The sequence below is a fragment of the Metopolophium dirhodum genome, chromosome 1 (genome assembly GCF_019925205.1).
Source record: "Metopolophium dirhodum isolate CAU chromosome 1, ASM1992520v1, whole genome shotgun sequence".
Lineage (NCBI taxonomy): Eukaryota > Metazoa > Arthropoda > Insecta > Hemiptera > Aphididae > Metopolophium > Metopolophium dirhodum.
Window position 1 is genome coordinate 72,939,079 of NC_083560.1, and position 27,544 is coordinate 72,966,622.

At 27.0% G+C, this 27,544-nt stretch overlaps 1 protein-coding gene across 1 annotated transcript; it reads left to right on the plus strand.

The window, feature by feature from the left end:
* Nucleotides 1-26,538, plus strand: LOC132935578 (fatty acyl-CoA reductase 1). Its single transcript, XM_061002170.1, has 9 exons — nt 1-280; nt 13,673-13,932; nt 21,448-21,699; nt 21,820-21,965; nt 22,032-22,144; nt 22,236-22,428; nt 23,295-23,537; nt 25,369-25,626; nt 25,824-26,538. Exons 1-9 carry the CDS (start codon nt 259-261, stop codon nt 26,014-26,016), a joined length of 1,680 nt encoding a protein of 559 aa, XP_060858153.1. The 5' UTR covers nt 1-258; the 3' UTR covers nt 26,017-26,538.
* Nucleotides 26,539-27,544: the final 1,006 nt, after the last annotated feature.

Here is a 27,544-nt window from a genome sequence, read left to right on the forward strand (position 1 = left end):
CTTTTGGAAACGTCCAAGAGTCTGCGGCGGCCGGCGTCCCATACACGAGCACCAGACCGCCACAGTGATCCGTGCCGTCGACAACAATCGCGCACACACCACACACGCACACGCAAGATTTTTGTCAATCGGTCTTAGTTCGACAAATATTACGTCGCTCATTCACGTCGAATTTTAATATACCGACTCGCGACATCGATTTCGACGGTCCGAAGACTATATTATTATTATTAGGTGTAGCTGGTGCGCGGTTCCGAGATGCCCAAGTACACAGCCGCAGGTAAGTTATTGAAGCACCACGCGTGCTGTCTGTTAATAGCACATTTATTTATTTATTTATTAGGTACCTAATTTTTTTTTTTTGGCACAAACTCAATTTCTCTATTTGTGATGCGAGCAAGGTGGTTTTAAATTTTTTTTGTTCCGCTTTTTTCTATTCCCCCGATAACAATACATTAATAATAATATACGAGTTCTGATCTCCAGTCATATCCAGTCTCCCTTCACGGTAAGGTTCAATAAGTCACAGTAAATACAACCACAACCATACGGGGGAGTTTTTCGGCGTAGTATTTTCTAGTGTCATACTATGTTATTATTGTTATACACTTTGCTAAATATTGGAAACAGACGACATAGTGATTACTGAATTTACCTATAGAACGATCATTTAAGCCGATGAGTTGTATACGACGTAGATTTTATTTCGCGGGAGACCTTTCTTTTCGCGAGTATTAACATGTTGTACCTACAATACAACCAAACAAAGCAATAATGTAATTTGTGCGATATGTGAAGTCTTTTTTTCATTTACCTGTGTAAAAATATTGTAACTAATCAAAGCCGTTATAGGTAGTATTGATATTATAACATAATAATATAATGCTAGTGTGCATTTATATTGTCCTAGAACAATATTGATATTATTATTGTAGTAGATAGGTAGGTTAAGTTAGGTACCTATTGGTTGTGAGTATAAAATAATACACGGATAGGTATGTAGGTATATTTCAGATATAATATGAATAACACACGGATTATCATGAACATTTGAAAAACTAGTCAAAATACCAGGTCAAATATGTTATTTTATTTTCTGAAATTTACTTACCTAAATGTTGTTAATAAAGTCTAAACAATGTGTTGAGAAGTGAAAAGTGCATTCAAACCAGTATAGGAAGTAGATAGGTACACTAAATAATATATAAATAATCGATAAACAACAAACTGCATTATGTTTACGAAAATAATATCGCATTAGATATGAAAGGTAATAACTAATTAGTAACAAATAAGTAGGTAGGTAGTTAGTTGTAAGTCATCAAGTAACCGGAAAATAACATTTTCAAACTCAGAAACTGTACTTCATTTTTTTTTATTCTAAAATGTATGGTTTTATCGCAATAGTCGTTACTCATTAGCGGTAGTCATTACGAGTAATATAACTACTTAAATAATAAGTTTTATGTCTGTTTTTATACTATTTTTTGTTGTGAAAACTACTTACGCTATGTTTGTTACCGTAATGCGACATGATTAAACACTAAAAAAGTTTTACTATAGTACATAGTACAATATATAACAAAAAAAAAAATTGAAATCAAAAGGTATCTATGTTTATGCTTATATACTATCGTAAAAAGGAATACTCAAATGATTGCTCCATTGATTATTCTAAAAATGTGTAAAATTGTATTGGGAAAATATATATCCATGAAAACAAACTAAGGTAAGATCATTAAAAATAACTAGGTATACCCAGTTTAAAGCTTATATAAAAAAAATGTATTTAGTAAAAAATAAAGTTGTGTCTTAATGGTTTCAGAAAAAATAATTTAAAATTTTGATTTATTAATTTATAACTGAATTTCATTCTTATAATTACGCACCTACACATATCTAATAGGATATTTGATTTTTAACTCCAATACCTTCTACCTGTACTATAAAAATTTATAATTTTATAATATAAGCCTACATTCTATATAAATAACTATTAAATAATAACCAATGTGCTTTGGTAATTACCTAATATAACCTACTTTGAAAGGAAAATGTTATCAACATCAAAATATATTATATTATATTTTAATAATTAGTTATCGCTTCATTAAATCTTTAAAAATAATTTTTAATATTAAAGCGTTTATTACGTAATATTAAGTAATTATGTTTTCAAATAGATTGTCAAAACGTTCTTAAACAAGCTATTTTAGGTAATTAAGTGAACGGGCTTATTTAAAGTCATAATTGATTATTATTAAAAACCTGGTATTTATATCATTTATTTTACTTCTTAATTTTTTTTTTAAATCATTACCGATTTATAAATTGACAAAAGGTATAATATGTTCAATTATTATAAAAGAATAATTATTTTAAATAAAAATTTGTTGATGAAAAAGATTTTAAACGTTTGATTGATAACTAGGCTTTTTGCTTCTAATACGATTAATATTGGTTATGGACTACTCACTACTGCAGGTACACCACACGTTATGTCATTATAATTTAGCATCGTTCCACACACTCCTATATAGTCGTATAGACCATAATCCGCAACCGTAACAGAAAGATGATGTAAATCAAAAATTAGTTTTACCATCGAACATCGATATTTAGATCTGAAATGCTAAAAATATGATATACATTTTCAGATTAATCTTTGAGTTTATCAAAATTTATCTAAAATGAAGCAAGTACCTACTAATATAGAATAGTATTTAAAAAATAAAACTTAATTACACAATAATTACATTATTGAAATATAATATATACATTTAATAATAAGAATAACTGAAAAAATAAATAAATATCTTAATATTAATCATATATACTGCGACATTTATTTATCTTATATTAACTTATACATATTTTTTTTAAATATTTATTACGGATTAAGTCATTAGCTGGGAAAAAACAATTTACATTTTATATTTTGTATTATAAAAACATGTACATTCGTCATAATATTTAGTTACCTTACATTTATTTTATCTTCAATAATGGGTTTTAATGCTTAATTTTGAAATATTTGATACTTATAAATTATTATATTGAAATGTTTAAGGAAGTTATAAAACTGAGAATTGGGATGGAAGACATGTAACAAACCACTAACTAATCCAAATAAAATAAGTACTTGGTACCATTTCACTTAATCTTATACAACATTAGAACGTAATACGCTCGTTAAAATGAATTCATATTTTTACATTTATATTTTTTGATTTGAAACCTATAGGTATAGTTAGTAGAAAACTAATTCAAAATTTTCAGATTATTTATAGCGTTGTCTAAAATTCTATATTAATTGTTTAAATAAGTTAATTTGTGTGAAACTTGAATAATATATATTACATTAAAATTAGTTTGTATTTTTTGAATTTGTACCTGTTGGTTAGTTTGGTATGTAATAATATTATAACTAAATATAACAATAACGTTTTACGTTTCATAGATAGTTATCAATGTATTATATTTTTTATTGATTATTCCTTATGCTAATAAATAATAATTGATAATGACTTTTTTGTAAACAAGTATTATAAATATTATTCTATAGCATTCTATAGTAATATAAGTCCTATTAAGTCAATTATAATTATAATAATAACAAATAATAATTAAGCATTTGACCGTTATTTTCGTCGACGTAGACACCTCAAAAAATTTTGATTAGAGTTGTCATTTCATATGTGATGACGTGTAGTATACTCACTTGTACACATGTACAGACAAAATTAAATTTATGGCATGAAAATTCTATCTAATTAAATAATATTATAAATTATAATGTTGGTAAGAAAATAATTATTTTGATAAAACCAGGTAGGATGTTAAAAAAATCTCAATGATAACTATCATGAAGTATGTAAACATAATTTATATGTACAACAACCACCTAATTTAAATGTAAGATTTTGACTTAACTCCGATTTTTAATTATAAATAATATGATTACCTACTCAAGAGGACGTCATAACAATACATATCTGTTATAACTATCATAACCTAACATAACAGCGACATCACGTTCTACAGATTGAAATCAGTAGGTTTATACCTACACTGAAATCTACTCACGGAATCCAAAGAGAGAAGACTATTGCAATCTATGTGATGGTGAATAACTGAAATACCTATCGTTCGCATTATAAGTAATTGAAACTCAAAAACTCAAAAACTATAAAACAATATTATTCAATGCTACAGATTTATAAAACAAAAATAGTAAAACTAATCGATCATAATATTTGTAAACGAAATTTTGTCGACTTATTTTTATAGTGGGTTAATGTGTGGAAATGAAGTAAATTCATTATAGGGTATTCTGAGAAGAAATATGAAATTATACGTACCTAGTGTAATTGGTCATGTTACGCAGATTATAAGCAAATACAATAGATTTTGACGCAGAGTCTATTTAATTTTAGAAAGTATAATTACACAAAAATAACATTAAAATAAATTTGCGAAAATATTAAGGTAGGTATACGCGTTTTGTTTTAGCTAAATAATAATTAACATTTAACACATTTATATTATAATTATTGCGCGTGAAATCTGCCCAATGGTACAAAATAGCCATAGGTAATATTAGATTCATCATATCATAAAATTATATGCTGTACGTACTGTTGAACCATACAAATATTTGTAAATTGAATTATGTAACAATATTGTAAAATGAGCAACATTAGAAAGCAACATCGTCATAGAGAAAAATAATGCGAAAAACAAATACATTTTTTGAATTATCAGTTACCTACTTATAATTTAAGGCAAGTATACACACACATAGCAATGGACAGTGAATTTTAAACCAAAATAGAAAATATATTCAAATAAACGTAAAAAATATAACGCTTTTAAGGACTGCATTTTTTTATTTTTTACTTCTTGTTGTTATACAGAACACAGGTCTCAAAATAAACTTAAATTATTTCACGGTGAATGAATATTTATTATTTTTTTTTTTGTAAATTTGATAAAACTGTATCTGTATACGTTTTTTATTAAACTTTATATGTTCATAGATATTTATCGCAAATTACACGTGTTTCATAACCCGCAAAGAATGTGAAAGAAAATAAACGCATTTACTCGTCTTTAATCAATTTCCTATATAATTATTTTGTTATATCAGGTACACCCAAACGGCACACATAAACATTGTTGGGCTATATATATATATTTATTTATTTATAAACGTATAAACGTTACACTTAATTATTTTTAAGATTTGTGTTATGAATTAATATCACTTTTGAGTTATTTTACTTCAAAGTCGGTTAAACTTAACTGTAATTTGGTAATATTATGAAATCAATTTAAATACTATTGAAGTTCATACTTTAGGAAAATTAACAGAAATATTAAAAATATATTCTTATATTTGATCTAGAAATAGCTAGGGCTTGCAAACATTATAATAACGTTATATTTGACAAAAAACGATTGAAATTTGTAAACGTTATTATAACGGAAAGTGATAATCGAAAATAATTAAATACCGCAAAACAAAACTTAACGATTAACAAAATATATCATATATCATTAAACAAAATTTAGCGCAAAACGGAATTTATAGAATATCATTAAACGAAAAATAACGCAAAATGTAATTGATTATAGAATATCAATAACGCAAGACTTGGATAACGTTTTAATTCTGAATAACGGTATAAACGCAAAAATTGTGTAACGTTTTAATTGTAAATAACATAAAACGGAATTTTTTTCATATGCAAGCCCTGTGACTATGAACGAATGTATCATTGTAATAATATGCTTATTTATTAAGATTTACATTCAGAAAGCGAACTAGGACTTACCTAACATCTAGTACCTACGTATACTGTACTGCAGATAAAAATTGAATAGAAATCTCTTCAAAAAACTATGATGGCTAATAAAATTATATAACTTGAGGCAATATACTCAGCACCTAGCGTCAATAGAACAGGTATCTGATGAGTTTCTAAGTACCTAACTATTACCTAAATGACGTACTGTTGTTGGACCGTAATTTCTATTAAAATATGTAAAATATAAATAAATCTCTCATCTGCCTATCTTAATAATAATTACTAATTTCAGTTGTACGATTTTAAGATAAATCTCTTTCTAAATTTCATAATCGTTATTTTAATGTATCATATTATTATATAATTTTAATATTACGTCATACTAGAATATCCTTTTAGTTATTAAGAAAATATTCCCATAGGTATTTCACATATTTACTATATTTTAGGTTATTCAATTGTTAGTTTGAATAGATACCTAATATACTACAATAATTCTAGTTAATGGTTATGGCTGTTGATGGTTGAAACTTGAAATCAATTTCCATTTATTTATGTATGATATAGTATGGCAGCATATTGGTTGTTATTACTGAGTAGGTATCTAATTCTTTCGAATCTATACTATGAATGCCTACCTATAATTAAAAAAAAATGTTATTACTTATGTAGTTATGTCTATAGTATACAATAAAGGATAATTTAGAATCCATATTTAATATATTGTTCAGGCAGACGCAATTTAAAAACTATTAAAAATAAGTCTATATTTTTTAGAAGTAGGTACTTCAATAATTTAATATTATAAACATTGTTTTATATTATTATTAAACAAAATACATAGTAATAATATTATCAAAAATATTTTATTATTTTCCACAAATTAAAAATAATATATACTAGCATTAAAATTTGTTTTATTTTTTAAATGACGCCATGTAGGTACCTAACTTTTATAATAAACATTAGGGTCATGATTCATTTCTTCACATTATTGAATAACATACGCCTGGATACAAATTAGGTGTTAGGTGTGTATAGTGAATAGGCAATTTATGTTTTTACATCGATAATAAATCAAAGTTGCCGAATTTAAAGACCGATTAGGAACCAATCTATATAGGTGCCTATATATGTAGGCACTCACTTGTAATAATATTTCGTTCATGCCCTTTACTGTTATATTTCGGAATGATGAATGATAAATTAGAATTGTAGACAGTATAATAATATTGTGTATTAGTGTGTGATTCTATTGTCGTAATATCAATACACTGTAGATTTATTACACATCAAAATTAATATAGAATAGTAACATTCAAAAGTCATACATTCATACATTAAAAAGTACAAGAAATACAAGTAGGTAGTAGGTACCTACTTGTTGTAAACTATGATCAAATTTTTAAAACGATTACTAGACAAAAATAACCGACAATCAACTTCATTAGTTAGGTTCTTATACTAATTTAACGATATGAAGAGGGATTTCTGATGTAAAAAATACAATATTTAAGCACTCTCATCTCCTCGTAAAAAAAAAAAAAAATGTTGACGAATTATAATAACATTGATTCTCAGTAGTTCTTCACATATGCATATTAATACAAAATATGTAATTATTTAACTAATAATTGTATGCGTAGTTGATAGTTGCGGATACCCGGTGGCAGTTGGGGTTAGGCACACATTTAAAATTTATACTTACTTTAATACTTTGTAGAGGCCTTAAGTATTTTACTATTTTGAGCCAAGTGCCCCTCCCCCTAATTCTAGCTCTATTCATATCCCTCATACAAGTGCATATTTTTTGTATCTAGCCCCTTCGTATTCTTTATTTATAAATACGCCTCTGATAGTATGTACGTGCGTGCAAGTAAAATATTTTAAATGGCTGGAGTCCCCCGAAGTCACGACACTACAACAGTTATATTATAAATATGACGTTATTTAAATCTGTTATAATATATTTCATGGATAATAAAGAAAGCTGCACGAATTGGTTTTATTTTTTACAGGTACTCAATTAATATAGTTAAGTTCAGAATATTTGTACGATTTAAAACAATAAAGCCGTACAATATAAGAAAATGTACTTAATAATATACCTATACAAATTTTTTAACTTACAATAAAATTTGACAGTCATAAATCATCATATTTATTTTATTTTTTTGCTTTGTATGTTAATTGGATCAAGTATAATGTGTTTTAATCTCAGTATAATATGTTATATATTATTCAACAAAAAAAGAGAAAAAATCTTGTTCGACTGTTGGACGTGCAGAAAAGTATGTGGATTGTAGATATTATCAATAAGTAGTACAATAATGTTGATTTCAACTGTTAAATCTGGCATACGCATGAATTAAAATTAACCAGAATAAATTGTAAGATGATAAATTCATAACGTTCTAGAAAATATATGTTTATAAGAACTACTGTTTATAGCCTAGAACGTTATTGATACCTTTTTAAAACTAATATAATTTATTATGTCATTATAAGTAGGTGGTATACTATACCTGTAACGAATAATTTATATTTACACGCAAATATGCAATACACTACAAAAGTTATATCACTTATATTATCCAAACATATTATATTATAACATTGGTAAAAGTTTATTATGATTGAATTCGTGTTAATAGGTCAATATTAATACCGTTTTTACTTATTGTACAATAGTAATAGGTATACGAAATGTTTATAAAAAAAGCTGTATATTTTCTAGGATAATATTATTATAAGGACATTCGTGAATATGTTCAATGTATATAGTGCAATATTTTGAAATGTTCTATCGCTTACAAGTATGCGAAAGACTCGAACAATCGAAAAATTACGAGTGTTTGAGAGTGAATAATAAAAAAAAGCAAAACAGTGTTCCTAGTGACTATTTTCTAACAGAATATATAGGTACTATACTATAGGTAAGTTAACTTCTAATATAATATAATACCTACATCAAAATACGAACCGATCTTCCGTAAACCGCCATTAGATAGCTCAAATCGTATGCCTATATAATAATAAATTATCAAGTGAAGGAGAAACGTCCTTGATATTTAATAACTCATTGCCTAGGTACTACTGCGACAGGATTGTTTCCCTAACCGCGGTATATGAGCACATCGCTATTTTATACTATCCGGTATTAGCTGGTATTTCAAAACGGGCTTGCGTGTGCCCGTCGTATTAACTATTAATGTACTATTTCATAATATTATATATTGTTATAACTATATTATTGCCGATAGGACCAGTAAATAGATAAACCGGTGTATCTTACCCGGTTTCCGGTAACACGACCATGTCCATTGTGCGTGCCCATACGTATTACGAGCCCGGTAAGGATTTCATTGAATAACACGCGTGACTCGCGTCACCCCGACAGACTTTCTCTTGCCGCCAACGAACGCGCGCACAATAATATTATATTATTATCCTTCAAAATCGTACGCGTATGGTATTATTATTATTATTATTATGTAGGTAGGTACCGCGCGTATGGTATATGTTATATTGGTATATACCCAATAATGAGCGCGCGCAATGATCATTATACGAATGCTCGAAAATTGTCGAGATTAGGCGTTCCGTCAGTCACACAGTCGTTGGCTGTTAACGATACCATTTTGTTATCTGCTTCTGCTATTTTCTTTTTCTTCTTCTTCTGCTATTTTCTTTCGTTTGTCCGTCATTACGTATGTGTTTATCGATAACGCGCGATCTTTGGCCAGTGGCTTCTGCGCGCAACATTTCACGAATTCGTGCGAGTCGGTTCACAGTCGTATGTCTATAGACGTCCCGGTTCGTTACACAAAACTATTATAACTAGTAGGTATATTATTATTATGTACATCGTTTTTCTCTCGTTTCTATTCTCGTTTAACCCGACAATGGGTGAAAGCAAATAGGAAACACGACAAACTATTTTATAATATAGGCGATGCTCTGCGCTGTCGTATGGGCAGTTATAGGTATATAATAGAGTCATAGAGATCAGTATAATATAACGACCCGAAAACATAGGGCATGGCCGTCGGGTCACATAGCGCAGACGTTACTTTATAAAAATATTATATTTGGTCAGTGTAGGTAGTACCTCCTTTAAACGAATACAAATTTTAAAAAACAGAACGCTATTAAAATTACAAACTTTTCATTTTCCCATGTACACTATACTGCAGTATACAGTATTGTATTTTGCATATTACAGGTTAATTATGTTTCACCGTATAATTATTAGCAATTAATAATAAGTTTATTATCCAATAGCATTACAGCTAAAATAATCGTGCTGATAATGTATCTTATCAATATGTCATCTCATTTTAAATTATTTTCTATAATTATAGGTAGTCTATAAAATAAGTAAAAAATACAATATTCATATTTTGTTGCTATACCTTCGCTGCATTGTGGTATTATACCTATTGATAATTGTATAATGTATTAATGTTCTTTAGTTATCATGCGTTTAAAATGTAACAAAATAATAGGTAGGTGCCTAGTGAAAGTTAGTGCTTAAGACAGAACTACTTTCATGATATTATTATTAATATAACAATAAGTAGGTATATTCACTAATTTATACCATTATGTCCAATTTAAATATCATCAAAATATGATGATGGTCAACGGAACTTTATAGAAAACATAATATTTGGATTATGTTCTGATAATAATTATAACTTAATATATCTTATAACTTATTATGATCATTAAAAACTAAACATTCAATTTAATTCAAATTAGTTTTAATAGTTTGAAATTTAAATTTGTTTGATATAAAGACCACATAGAAAAAAAAGAATTACAAAGCACATTCAAATCCATGACATCACGATGTTAGCTTTTGAATGATCAAGAAAAAAACAAAATTCAGAACTGGTTGTTTTAAGTTCGGTTCCCGTCCCTGGCTGTGGTATAGCCTGGCATATGTGGTGGTATTCTACAAATATTTCCTTTTAAATGTAGTAGTAGATACATATTCGATGATATACAATATTGTCCAAACAGTTTATTATTATATTGGATTCAGAGTTCTTACTTATATCAAAACGATGCTTTTTTACACGCCATTGCCACTATTAAAGAAGAATGCAGGGTGTAACGTATATGTCTATCTTTTAGATGTAAAAAAAAATAGTAATTTAAAATGTGACATGAATTCAAAGTTAATTAATAACTTAAACTGGTAAATGTTAATATCCACCAGGTATTTATCACAGTGATTTTACCTTACAAACTTATAGCTTATAGACTCCACGGTTAGATTTCTAAACTGTGTGTCGCAGTTATATTTTTGGTGGGTCGTGGATAGTTTTAAAATATATATTTTTTTGTATAATTTAAAATATAATATAACATTTAAAAAGGTGGGCAAGTGGGTGTCCCTCTGCTGTACAATAGGTTACAAGTTCGTCACTGTAATGGATGGTGTTAAATTTTAATTCAATCAAATAATACCATTGTATACGAAAACGATTCTGAGCGAAGACGGTTGATATATTATAACTAAGTATATTTTATGATAATGTTATTGTGAATAAACGAACTAATTTCATTATTTACGTGGAACCTTGTTTTAAATTTTTAATCCTTTATGATTATTTTCAAAATTACGTAGAAATAACTATACGCAATATTGACGAAATCCCGTTTTTAGCAATTATTTTAAAATTGTATTAGTTTTTATGGTGATAATCAGACATTTAGAAAAAAAATAGCTTAGCAATAGGGTATTTCGGTGGGTTTCCCGTGACGTTAAAAAGCTATTGAGAAAATCAAAAACGACCTCTCCAACGTACCACCTTGATCCAATTTTTTAAAAGATAAGATAATATATGTTGGAATCAATGCACTCCTTCTAGTAGAAATTTTGTTTACAGGATAAAAAATAATTAAACATCAATGTAAAACCACTAGCTTCTGTGCTACGGACATAATCTAAAATAAAATATAATATATACATCTTATATTGTATGAATTGAATACGAGTATAATATGATAAAGTATTTTCCGTGCACGGAACATTTAGATACATGTACCTTGATTAAGTCGTTATTGAATATATATTAGTATATTACCTAAGTAAAATAAGCAAGAACCATATAAGTACCAATTATTTTTGTGTCTAAAGACTTTTTCTTGTAGAAAAAATGTTCCAATCATCAACTTTGAGGAAGCTTACTGTTAGAAAATTTGATCTGGTTGTTAGTTTAGGCCTTTGAGGTGCCTAAAGAAAACAATTTCTCTGAATTTTCAATTTAGTCTGTAAAAATAAAAATAAATTAACAAAAAAAAGGAAATTCTTACGCAAAACCAGTTTTTGACAAAATCAATTTTGTTTTTTTCTTGTATTTCAAAAAAATGAATAACCATAGAGACATGCAATAGTCTAAAATATATTAAAATTTGCACTTTCAACTTTCCAAGACATGATCAATTTTTAATAAATATTTTAGCTCTTTTCAGGCTATTTATAGACATTTGGAATTTTTGACATATATGTAATTTTTATTTGACTTATGTATGATACAATTTTTAAGCTTGAACATTAAATACAAGGTTCCTCATATTATTTTCTTACAGCAGTTAAGAAAATATCGAAATTACATAGTAACAAATTACACAAAATCGGTCAAAATGATGACTCATGAATTATTTTGTAGACATCATATTGGATCAGCTATTACATATCGTTTATCATCGTATACAATGATTAATCTCTGAATTCATATTTAACACATCCATTACAGTGACCTACTCAATGACGAGGTGCACTTGACATCTGCTTTACCGCAGAGCGGTTACCTACTTGTCTACTTGTATTATATTGTATTACTCGATACTCATAATGTTAAATCAATTAGGTACCTAATGACATATTTAAGTAGAGTTTGTGAGTCTGTAACAACGCTCACTGCATGTGCAAAATATATTCATTAGCTCGAGTCGATAACGCCAAAAACAAAAGTTATTTTTAGATATGATATTGATAATAATTACAATTTAAAACACATTTTCTAATTAATTGATAGGATTCGTATTATTATATTCAATAAAAATATTTTTTTCAACTAAATAGCTATCATAATTTGTAGAAATATAATTTTACGGAGCAAAATTTACTGAGGCCAAAGGCCACAATATTCAATATTTGGCAGCCGATGCAGACCAAAAAAGAGTTTTAGGTACACTCCTATGATTGTAAATAAAAACTTGAAATATGTAAACTAATATTATACTTTAGTCTTTATTATTCCGTTTAAAAATGATTTTTGAAATATTATTTCTCCTTTAGTTTCATACGGCCATTTACATACTGATAATTTAATATCTAACAATATTACAATACCTGAATGACTTACATGAGCATACATTAACGTTACAGTTAACATACAAATAATTATTGTTCACAACAATATTACGCAAAGCTAGATTGTAGTACTATATAGTTTATGGTCTTCCATTGTCATGTGTCTCGTTTCATGAATAATTGTGGTTATATTCGACTATTATTCTTATTATATGACTTACTGCAAAGCATAATTATAATGATAGGTCTAAAATAAATTATGAGAAATTTACTTGTTAGTGACTATATATTAATACGAACATATGCTGTTTAAAACCTTGAAGCTAGAAACCTTGATAATGAGTTTAAAAGAGTGCCCTTCTCTCTTTGCCATCTACCGCAAAATATTAAAGATGACAAATAAAATACTCATCTGTCACTCAACCATATTGTTACTAATAAATGAATGTTTTTCATATATAAATATAATATTATGTAACTAATGTTATATACGTAACACAAAAGATTATTAATAATTTATTTGTTGTTTCAGAAATGGCTTCGTTCGAAGAAGGTTTCTTGAATTATAAGCCACCGATGCTTCCAGATGAATTAAGTCACCTTCCGGATCGAATCTCTAAGAGTTTTGTTGGTAAAACCATTTTTATTACCGGTGGATCGGGATTTCTTGGAAAGGTTTTAGTCGAAAAGCTTTTAAGGAAATGTCCAGACATCGGAAGAATTTATTTGCTACTCCGAACAAAAAAAGGTAGCAATCCTAAACAAAGAGTGGAAACTATTTTCTCATCCGTGGTAAGTATATAAAAAAATATTTTTTATCTATATTATTCTTATTATTTTCTCATTTCTTTAATAACTGGATGCTTATAAAATATTTTTAAATTCCATAACTATAAGAGTCATGACATTTTTAAAATTGTCCGTTAGTACTTTTCTTATACAATTATTATATTTAACTTTTGTAGGTATTTAATAATTTCTAAGATAAAAATTCCTCCGATTACTAATAATAAATATAATAATATAAATTATTGTTATAACAACCCTTTGATACTTTAAAATTTAATGATATTTTGTAAAGAAATATAGATTTTTTTTATAAATATTATCTACTTACAACTATTCACCAAAATAAAAAATATTTATTAATTAGAGTACCTATATCTAAATTTGGTACCTATATGCTATATAAATATAAGGTAAATGGATAATCATAATATTATAGCTAATATCTATAGAATATATTTTACAAATAACAGCATTTTGTCACTAGCAGCTAAAATAGTAATTTACTTTCTATATTTATTTTCATTGATTCATATTCATTCAAAGAACAATAATGATGTATAGGTTATGTCTAAAAATCTATTCAATTGGTTCAATTTTTCATTAATAATCAAATAACTTGATGAAAACATCACATATACCAATGGCTATCATACGAATGTAGATGTAGTAGAATAAAAATACATATACTAACAATTAATAATTTTACTTGTTATTAACAATTTATATAATAAAAAATATTATTATAAGCGAAAACCTTTATATTCCAATATACGAATTTTGTTATAATACAATAGCCTATAGGCACTAGGCAGTGTACACATTCGATTTCTCCTATATGGTATTGTCTCAAAAACTAAATAAACTGAAATATTTAATTCAATAACTACCTACTTACAACAGCTAGCCAACAGATTTTACAGGATAATAATATTATTATGTACCTCATATTAATGTACCTATTATAATCAACGAGTTTCCTAAATAAAATTAAAGGTCATATAATCGAAACATAATTAGTAGGTAGGTACCTAATAAATAACCAAAAATTACCTTTCATTTGACTGGTTCTTTTAAATATTTTACCACAATATGAAAACATCAACAATAATAATAAAAAGTCAAATCATTAAATAACCACTTTTGTGATTTCAAGTGATAAAATCTTATTTTCATAAACAATTCAAACATAAATTAAACCTCTTGACCAATACATTAAGAATTTTAATTAAAAATAAATAAATATTTAATGGGTATTACAGCTTAAACACCATAAAAAAATTATTGACGCTACTACCTACTGAAACAAATAAATAAATATTAAAATTTTTTTCATTTTATCTTTCGATAATTTTTATCTTATGTTTTGTTGAAGATAACTGTTGCCGATAAAATCTGTATTTTTTTTGAAAAAACTAAAAAAGGTATTGATATATTTTGTGTTAATTATAAACTTAATTCAAAATGAAAAAAAATTATTTTATTTATTTTAATTTTAGATTCTGAGTGAAACGATGAATGTATTGATTTTACAATGATGTGTGTTTTTTTTTTTATTTTTTTATTTTTTTATTTTTTTATTTTTGTGTCTGTGTACACGATAAGTAGTCGAAATAATGCTTCGATTTTCGACTTCAGTATCTTGTTCGATGGGAAAGTGAATATCGTTGGTGCATTGGGGAGGTCAAAATTTTAATTTCCCAGTAGTTTTCAAAAGCGATGTGAAAAACAAAAGAAAAATTAAGGAAAAACGGGAATTTTTACGCAAAATCGATTTTTAACAAAATCGATTTTGGTTATTGGTGTAACTCTAAAACAAATGACCGTAGATGCATGAAATTTTCACTGGTTGTTTATATTTGCATTTTCTATACACAATACAATTTTGAAAATAATTTGACTTTTTTTGAACTGTTTACGGACATTGTCAGTTTTCAGTTTTTTTAAATTTTTTTTCTATAAATATCAATAAAATTTTATCTGTTGAGTAAAAAAGCTTGAAAATTTAATAGAAGGCTCCTAGTTTATTGTTTCAAAGGCAGATGAAAAAAATTAAAAATCCTTAGTCACAGTTTTTAATTATAAGCATTTAAAGTTCAAATTTTGACAAAATACGGAAAAATCACGAAAAATAGCAAATTATTTTGATGAGAATTCATAAAAATTTTTCTTTTTAAATCTAAGATTTGAAAATGTAATATAAGATTACTCATAAGTTTGTCTACCTTTATCAAAAAAAAAATGTCTAGAAGAAACTTAAATTAAATTTTTATGAGCGTCTGAAATTTATATTTTTACAACATTTGATATTTACTCGATTTCTCATGTAACAATTTTCTTATTTTATTGTAATTAAAAAACGAATGACTGTAGATACTTGAAAATTTCACTGAATGTTTATATTAGCATTTTATATACACCATAAAATGTTGAAAATATTTTGACTCTTTTTGAGCTGTTTACGGACATTGTCAGTTTTCAATTTTTTTAGTTTTTTTTTCTATAAATATCAATAAATTTTTATTTGTTGGGTAAAAAAGCGTGAAAATTTAATATTAGACTCCTGTTATATTGTTTTAATAGCAGTTGAAAAATATTAAAAATACATAGGCACAATTTTTTTTTATAAGCATTTAAAGTTCAAATTTTGACAACATTTATCAAATTTATAATTTATTAATTATTTTGTAGTTAAAAATTTATAAATTTTTAACTTTTATGGCTAAGGATTGAACATTTAAAACAAGGCTCCACGTAAATAGGTTATATATTAATTACTTTATTCACAATCATCAAATATACTTGGTAAAATCATAGGCTGACTGACCGTTTTCGCTCAGAATCGTTTTTCTTATACAATGATATTATATCATTGAATTCAAATTTAACACCATCCATTACAGTGACCCACTTGTAACCTACTGTACAGCAGAGCGACATCCACTTATCCACCTTTTTGATTTTATAACTTAGTGATCTTACATACCTACATACATATACATACACACATACATACATACATATATACATACATAGGTACATCATAAGTGTAAATGTCCTAGAGACCAAGTTAAACATAAACGAATAAATAAATCTAACAAAAAAAAGTAACATTTGAAGTAGTATCAATAGACCTTTCGATCAAGCAGTCCTCTCCGTTGACTCCTATAATATTTAGTAATTATTGTGTATAATTATTGTATCCAAAAACCACACAATTATGATTTTGACTCCAAAAAGGTCTTCACAATAGTACTTTATAATGTATAATGTACAATATTATGCAAACAAGATTTAAACATTTAAATAAGTGCTCCTAAAAAACAAAGAAAAGACCGGTTAAATACGTGACTAAAGAATAAGACTTAAACGTGTTAGCATGATTATTGTATAGAATCTTATTATCTCATCCGTTATTTAGCACACAAAATAGTGTGCGATTTTAACCCACTATAAGTTTAGTTATACCATGACCGATGAAGTGTGCGGTTTTTGTCTATCGACATTTTTTGGGTCGAAATCAAAAGTGTGCGGTTTTTGGATGCAAACGTTCTATCTATGTATTTTTTGTAGGTATTACTTTTTGTATTTAGTGCTAAGGAAATAGTTCAATAATTTACAAATTAAATGATAAAAATATTTGATTGGCAGCTTTGACCCTAAAATAATCGATTAGGTAGCAATGAATTATGATAAAAGAAATCCATATGTGACATATGTACTGAAAAAAACAAATAATGTAAATAATAGAAGGCACATATCTATAAAGTATACACTGCTAATGAAGTTAAAATAGCAAATAGATAGGTCCTAAGAGACTAAAACATAATTTATAGTGTTACGAAATATTCTCAAAAATATTTGCTCAATCATTCAACTATAATTATGTTTAAACAATTTTAACGAATCATGCTTGTAGTATGTGTAATAATATAGTCTAATACGTATTATTATGATTGCTCTTAGTCACACGTTATAGTAACACGATTTATCACATTAATTTTAACTTATTAGTTATTATAGCAGACATCGTTTAACAGTTAATTTTTAGTATCTATCATTTTCATTAATAAGATAATTAAGTTAAGCCGTTCTGAGTGTAGAAATTAATTGTATTAAGTATGCATTTGATATTTCTATAATAGTAGTTGTGGTATTTACTATAGTCAACAGTAAACATAATACTAACGACAAACTTAAGTCTTACTATTAAAAATTGATTTTTTCAAAATAATTACGATTCACTTTTTTTAATGATTTTTTATTTATTAATTTATTTTAACAAAAATTATAATAATCTATTAAACTTAGGAACATCTGAACATGTTTAGGGGTGGGGGGCTGTTTCCACGGACATCTGAATTTGAAGAGTAGCAATTTTTTGAAAAATATTTTTTGTATTAATCCTCTCTTAATTTTATTCACTGATTTTATGTAAATAATATTATATTTTTATATTTTGTAATTTATTGAGATAATTTCTAATATTATCATTAGCATAAATACATTAACCGTATTAAAAATCAAAAGCGATCTAACCTTCTCCATTAATTGTTATTATGATATATAATTATTAAAACGTGTTCTGTGTCACAAATAAGAAAGAAAATTAAAATTTTTCAATTGTTATTTTTTTATACATACTAGTTAATTTTATTATAAAAGTTGTTTTTAAATTTACCTTTACATTTTTTTTGCCCCTGTTTATGGAAAATTACTAAATAAGGCCCTTTTTATTACAATATTCAAGACCGGAAATGTTGGTTTAAATTCCTTTGATTCAAAATCATCCAGTGTTAATATTATATTAAATACTTACGCAATAATTTATAATTTATTATAATGTAAATATTATGTTAATTTATTTGTGTGTGCTAATAGTTATTTAAAATAACATATCACTATGGTAAGCTGATAATATATTAAATGGATAACTAATTTAAAATTTATAATAAACATGGTCTTGCGTCGAGTAAAGTAAGAAATCACATTCTCCATAACCAGCTCATATTTTTAAATTATTGTTCTTGATTGCTATACTATTGTTAAAATAATTCGAAAATTGAAATTGTCATACGAGCACATGCACCCTTGGGTATTATAATTTGGTATCATAAACAAATTAAGTTCCCAGCTTAAGATAGTATCTTATCTATCACTGGGTAAAGATCATTACGAAATATTTGTACAAGCGCGTATATATACAATACTAATTTGTCATTCAAAGAATCTAATAAAAATCCAAATGAGACTATCTTTTATAAATAGGTATTGGTCCACTTAAAACAATTTTGGCACCAGAAGTCCAGAGTTCCTATTGTGACAATCAATGACGCATGTACATACATACATACATACCTATATTTATACATATAACAGTCACAAATATATTTTATAATTATCTATTAGATGAACAAGACAAATAAATAAAGAATACCAAAATCAAATACGAGGACAAATGATTAGATCACAACTCTTCAATTTAGTTAAATTAACAAATAAATGTAAATTTTGAACATAGTTTTATATGGTAATCAACCATTTTATCATAAACTAAAAAAAATACTATAGTAGTAGGTATATATATATTTTAAGTATATTAAAAAACTGTATTATAGATACTGTAATTTAAATATATACTGACATTTTATCCTGGTTTAATTATTTCAAATTCAATGTGCTAATATGTATCCTGAGTTTTATTTCTGAGCTTCCCGGGCAGGTAAATTGATAAATATATCTACAACAAAGTACAACATTTTGAAGTAATTAAAGAAAAACAATCAGAGTAAAGGATAATATTTTTTCTAATTATAAAATGAAAAACAAAATACACTTACTAGTAAAAATCCTAGAATAATTATTATAGGTAATAAAATATTTTCTTATGTTATCGAATCGAGTCTTTTTTTAATGTAATTTCATTATAAATTGTATCTGATTTATTTTTATATAATCTGTTTATTTTGGTTCCTTCTTAGTCCTCTCATAAATAACTGATAAATTGTACTTAACAAAAATAAAATATTAAAAATAACCCAAAAATATTCCAAGTTTGAATTATGATAAATGTTATACATTTCACAAGAACATAAGTTATAAATAACCCAGGTTTTGAACTTAATTATGCGAAATAACAATGAAATGTTAGAAAATCTTATAATTATTTGCTTTTTTATGGAATTAAACTTAAAAAATGTATAATGTATTAATGTACAAAATAGAGAATTTTATGTTTTAAAATTATTCAAAAATAGTATTTTTTATTTATTATTAAATTTTAAATATTAATATTAATTATTTAATGTGAAAAAAAAAAATAAATCTATAGAATGAATCAAAATAAAGATGACCGTGAGGAAGTGTGAAAACTCTATTTTTAAATAAGATTTTTTTATAACAGATATTTTTGTTGCTGAATATTATGTTTATATAATATGTATAGCCTTATATACAAAATCACTCTACTCCGGTAAAAAATGCAACAATTTGCAACTGATCCAGTTATCTATACATTTTAAGATTTGATTTGAGAATAATATGCAGTTCCCTAAGAAATATGCAAATTCATAAAGTTAAATCCTTAGTTTTAAATTTTTTTTTTATCTAGGTATAAAGTTGTGAAACTTTAATATAAAGCAATATACGTAACATATTATAAATGTAGATTGGTTTGAATGTTAATTTTATAAACGTTAAAACTGAACACAAGATAATATAATAATATAGTCTAAAAAATTAAAAATAACTATTGACTATTGAGTAGTGGTATATTTAGATAATTGTCAATTAGTTATTTTTTAGTACATTTTTTATTAAAATTACAAATTGGTATTATCATTAAAGTTTTAATTTTAAAATTACATAAACACTATAAAGTGAACAGGTATTAGTAAACTAAACTATAAGCCTAAAATTATAAATATAAAAGAAGCACTTCTATTGAATGGTATTTTAAACTGTAACCTTTTTTAAATTCAATATGATACAAGATCTATTTCTATAGCTCACCCACGTATATGATCCATCTCGTACGTAGAAACATATTACTTGATAATAGTTTCAAATGTCCTGTTAAATTTAAATTACACATTTAATAATAAAATACTCTTTGATTTATCATTATTCATCTCAAACAAATTATGCTTTTAAGTTACGGTACTATATTTGTTTTAAAGATTTCAGTTATTCTAAATAATTGTATAATTGATAAAATAAAATATTCATAATTATTATGTATGCTTGTTAATCATCGCTATAATAATATAACATGTTATCGCGACTTTTTTAAATCAGCTCTTAAAGTTATATCTCTTATCTATATAATGAAAAACCAGTTCATATTGACTATAGATACTATTTATTACATAGCCACTATAACAAAATTTGGTTTTAGGTTCAAATTAATTATTGCATGTAACGTAGGACGTAAGTACCTATACTACGCGAATAAACATTTCACGTGTATTACGTATATACAATCTAATTTTTAGCAGCCACCTTAAATTATATCTGTTTTAGTTATTCGACCATCTGAAGGAATTACGGGGTGTGGAAGTGTTAAATAAAGTATACCCGATCGCCGGTGACGTGAGTGAACCAAATTTAGCCATCAATGAGTCGGACCGGCGTTTGTTGGCGGACACCGTGCAAATCGTTTATCATGCCGCGGCTACCATTCGGTTCGACGAGGCATTGAAGAAAGCCGTCTTGCTCAATACTAGAGGCACGAAAATGGTATTGGAATTGGCCAAGGAAATGAAAAATTTGCTGGTACGATTTTATATAAGTCTATAACAATATGTTTGCCCGCAACAACATGATAATATTACTATCGTTAAAAACGAATTGAATTTCAACCATCTTTAAACGAGTTTAAAATCTACACCACAGGTGTTTGTGCACGTGTCGACTTCTTACTGCCATTTGGAAGAAAAAGTGTTATTCGAAAAAGCGTATCCGCCGCCAGCCGATCCGCATAAAATAATCCAAAGTATGGAAATGTTGGACGAACCGTTTGTTGAAACGATATCTAAAGAGTGGGTTTTTGTAATAAATGATTGCACTTCGCGTTGTACCTAATATTTTTTTTTCTTTTCCAAAAGGATTCTCGGAAGTTTTCCAAACTCATATGCGTTCACGAAATGTCTTTCTGAACATTTAGTGGTGGAGCAAATTGAAGCCGGATTGCCTTGTATAATCGCTCGCCCATCCATTGGTCAGTGTATTTATTATTAACAATGCGCATGTGATATTTGAATTCCTATAGGTTTTTATTTACGCCGTTTACGTTTGTTACTGTTATATAGTCATACCGATATGGAAGGAGCCTCTCCCAGGATGGACAGACAATATCAATGGACCTACGGGCTTGCTGATAGGTGCCGGTAAAGGAGTCATCCGTACAATGTTCTGCCACAACCAAGGTTACGCTGATTATCTACCAGTCGATATAACCGTCAATGGCATAATACTTTTCACATGGAACTATATAGACAACAAGTAAGCGAACAATGACACCAACATACAACTAAACGCCATTATTGTAAAATTCTTCAAAATATATATGTATTTGGTACAAACTACAAACCACCTACTATTTAATACTTATTATTTTTATTTTGGAATCTATTTTAAAATAGAGAACTACTTTCTAAACAATATACCAATTCGTTCAAATATTTATACATATTCTTCATGTTTCCGCATAAATCATTTACTATACTCGGAACCTTATAATATTATTCTATAATACTTTAATTCTCATTGCCTTGTCGACATTATACATTTATTTATTTATTATACTAATCATCATAGTACATACATACAAATAATTTTTATATAATATATCTATTAATACCCAATATGGCAATGTGTAATTAATAAAATAATATTACGTTTATTTATGATTTTTTAATTAATCGTTGTGTTAGGTACCTACCTATTTAAGAGGACGCTACACCCGCATGTGTTGTCGCTGTCTTACAAAATATGTAGAACATAGCAAAAACTGTTTTGCGCGGCAAAGAACTAAGTTGGCTATAGTCATAACTAAGAAACGAGATTTTCACCACATAAAAAGGAAAGCTTTGACGTTGTTTTTATTTTTTTGATATCATTTATATGAAAAAAGTTTTTCAAGTTTGAAAAACCCAAAGAATAATGATTTTTGAAACAGTAAGACCTTTTTCCATTTAAGTGATATCAAAAAATAAAAACAACATTGCACAGCTAAAGTTCTCCTTTTTATGTGGTGCAAATCTCGTTTCTTAGTTATGACTGTAGACATGCAGGTGTAACGTCCTCTTAATAATATACGATTATTTATGTAAAAAAACTCGTATAAAATATTTTTTTTCTTATTTCAGTGATAACACCAGAACAATTTGCCACTTAACTTCCAGCCAAGAATGGAGAGTAACATGGCAAGAAATTATTGACATTGGAAAGAGTATCGTCACTACTGAAGTACCTTTGAACGGCGCAGTTTGGTATCCTGGTGGTAGTATGAAGAGTAGTAAGCTGGTACATAATATATGTGTGTTTTTTTTACACACTATACCAGCTTACTTTTTAGATGCTGTTATTTATTTGTCTGGCAACAAACCATGGTAAGGATAATATTGACGTATTATAAAACATAATAAATTATACTTTATGTAATTATATATTTAAACATTTTATGAAGCTCTCACAACAACCAACTGCTCCTTATGGAAGGCAACCAAATCCCTACTACGGTTAAAACAACCTTCTCCCCCTCTTTGCAAAGCAGATCACTCTTGGGCTATCACTGACCTTGAAAAAGTTAACATATTCGCTGAGCACCTATCGAAATGCTTTACTCCTCATAATATACAGCCTAGTGCATCACAACTAGAAATAGTGGATAGCTCCCTCAATTCATCCCTTCCCATGTCACTTCCCGCTAAAAACACCTCTCCGGGTGAAATTTAACACATTATCAAGCAACTCCCTATTAAAAAATCACCAGGTCATGATCTAATTAGTAATGTTATTACAAAGAACCTTCCCAAAAAAATTATTATTTTTTTATCACACATATTCAACTCTATCTTCAGACTATCGTACTTGGAAATACTCGGTCGTTATTCTAATACCTAAAACAGTTCTGTACAGCAGTATTCCTAGACATCTCCCAAGCCTTTGATCGGGTTTGGAACGACGAACTAATGTACAAACTTAAAAAGTTAAATGATAAAATCATATCTGTCAAATCGTTTCTTTACTGTTCGCCTAAACAACACCTACTCAACCCGTTACACTATTAGAGCTGGAGTCCCACAAGGAAGTGACATCGCTCCATTCCTTTACTCGATTTTCACTCATGACATACCCAAGACATTTTATACATCTTTAGGCACATACGCTGATGACACGCTAATAACCACCTCCCACGAAAGCTACGTCACAGCCAGTGAAATGATCCAAAACCATTTAAATATTATCAGCTTGTGGGCAAACAGATGGAAAATCAAAATAAACGAAACTAAATCTCTTCAAGTAACTTTTTCACTACGTAATCTCGATTCTCCACCTGTTATGTTAAACAATATAACAATTCCTAAGGCAAACAAAGTTGAATACCTTGGGCTAACTCTCGACAAACGCTTAACCTGGAGCCCACACATAAAATTTAAGCGTAAAACTGTTAACTCTAGACTTCATATTCTCAGACCACTCTTAAAATCCGAACTTTCCCTTTCCAATAAACTTACTATATACAAATCAATAATTCGACCAGCTTGGACATATGGTATCCAGTTATGGGGCTCTGAAAAGCCCTCTAACACCAACACGCTTCAAGCTTTTCAATCTATCTGCCTACGATTAATAACATCTTCTCCTTGGTATTTCACAAACAATAATCTGCACAAAGACCTAAAAATTCCTACACTCAATCAATTAGCAAAAGCCCATTACTCTAAATTTCACTCCAACTTAAACTCTCACAGCAATCCATTAATAAAGAAACTTTCTTCCACCTCACTTCCTGGCAATGTAATTAGAAGACTCAAAAGACAGTGGCCTAGAGACTTACTAAAATAAAAAAAAAAAAAAACCACGATATCTAAAATGTACTCGGTCGGGTGGTGCCACTGAGTGCCTGCCCACAAATGTTAAATTCTGCTACTTTATATTATATTAAATATCCTATTTGCTCATTGTACATAATGTTGTATAGATTGTAAATTACTTAAATGAATAATAAAAAAAAAAATTTTATATTTTTAAAATAAAGTAAATTGCATTCATGAAATATTTTTCATTTCTTCAATATTTTCAAACAGTAAACCTATATGAGTGTATGAGACATTAAGTATTTTTGTTTTTACTCTCAAATTATCAAAAAAATTCAAACCTCAAATGGATTTTAAATACCTAGTAGATTAATAATTCCTAATTTGTTTTTTTTCCAAGTCTGGTGCGTATTCAAGACAGAATTAACAAAGGATTTGAGGTGTTTGAATACTACGCAAACAACCAATGGGAATTTAGAAACGAGCATGTCCATTATATGAGAAGAATTATGAACCAACGAGAGAAGTTTGAGTACAAGGTTGATGGAAACGATATGGACATTAGAAATTACTTCAGAGATTGTATTATGGCTGCTCGAATTTATATTTTAAAAGAAACTCCAGACACACTACCTAGAGCTAGAATTCATATGAAAATGTAAGTTTTAAACATAATCAAATTACACATAATTAATGTTTCTTTCTAATATTGTTATATTTACACAATAAATAAGTAAAAATACTTATTGTAATGATGTTTTACAGAATACTAAATTCGTAATTAGATATTTAAACGTTATGCTATATTATTAAACTTAATACATATTAACTATAGTTAATTGTTTTTTGTTTCAGAATGTACTTTGTTGACATAATTGCCAAAATATTATTATTCGGTTTACTGTTATGGACTATATTCAAATGGTCTGATACAATTATAGCAATTGGACTGTTATTATTTAATCTTGTACGGTTATTCTTCAAGTCAATTTTTTCAGCAATCAACAGTGACACTACCGTTGGACCGATATTGAACAAAGAACTTTAATATTTCTTCGTGCGTTATTTTTGTCTTGTTTTAACGATAGTAAATTATCCTAATTTATAATCTTTTCGTATAAAAAAAAACATAAAAATCAAATTCAAAATAATGCATGTACACATCCACCATTTTCAAAACTGATAAATCATTCGAACTTTTGCTTATTTTTAATTATATTTTAAAACTTTTTACATTAAAATTCAACATGGTTTAATTATATTGTTAGTTATATTTTTAAGTTAAAAATTATTTTATGATATTTTTCTATTATTTGAAATAAATATATATATATTTTATTATTACAGTAGAAAAGATTCTAACAGTATTATTAGAACTTCTTTATATATATTTGTTTAATAAGAGTACCTACAACTACAGTTTATTATAACTTTTTAATTCACAACTGATTTTGTTATTTTTTTTTTTTTATAAAAATATATAATATATAGGTATATGTATTTTAATTTTAGAGAACATTATTATGGTATTATAAATATTATACAAAATTACACATATACAACTTTTTCCATTTATAAAAAAGTATGCTTTGGATTTATTTATTCTTGAAAGTTTTTCTTTAAGTTTTGATAAAAGCAAGGCATAATATTGGTTTTAGAAATAATGAGCTATTTATTGGTACATGAAAATTTCGATTTTTTTATAAAAATTTCGATTTAAAATTGTTTTGTCAAAAAGTTTGAAAGTTTAATTAAAAGGTCCCTTATCAGCTATTTAAAAATACATAGGCACGATTTCCTATTATAAGCATTTAAAGATCAAATGTTGACAACATTTGGCAAAATCAGAAAAATTTAAAAATTATTTTGTATAGTTTTAATTTATAAAATGTTCGCTTATTAGGTATATAATAATAAAACTTGATAATTTAATACAGGTTTCTGTTACCATATATATAATGAGTATATTATATTATGAAACATAAAAGTCTAAAAAATTCAAAAACACAATTTTTTTTATAGACAGCATTATAAATATAATACACAATATTCTAGGCTGGCACAAAATAGTTTTTCGTATACAATATTACAATGATTACATAGAATTAAAATTTTACACATCCATTAATGTCCACACAAGTTTAAACTTTACAAAATTTGTATTGAAGTTTTGTTTATTACGTTTTAAATTCAGTATCTTATAGTTTTTTGTTATTTTTTAATAAGTGTAATGCTAAATATCATATTTTTAAGTTCCAAATTTTTTTAGTGCTATTTATCAGGCATAGTGATACAAATTTTTTTTGTTTTTCAAATTAGAACCCCCCTTTTCACTGTAAGATATTTAGTCTTTATCATGGTTTTATAAAATTATATTGAGGATGTACTTTTTAATCTTGTTTTTATTATAATTGGACCATTTTTACAAATTATTTATGTTAATGGATAAATATAATTCATTAAAATATTTAAATCACCATACGTTTGTGAAATTGGCCCACCTAAGTACTTCAATTTCTTTTAAATCTATTATCATTATTTTGCAAGTTATTTGCAAGTCCAAACTTTCACCGTGA

Coding starts and splice junctions, on each gene's coding strand:
- LOC132935578 (XM_061002170.1), top strand. CDS start 259: ATGCCCAAGTACACAGCCGCAG. Junction 13,933..21,447: donor AAACTATTTTCTCATCCGTG/GTAAGTATATAA, acceptor TATCTGTTTTAG/TTATTCGACCATCTGAAGGA. Junction 21,966..22,031: donor GTTGAAACGATATCTAAAGA/GTGGGTTTTTGT, acceptor CTTTTCCAAAAG/GATTCTCGGAAGTTTTCCAA.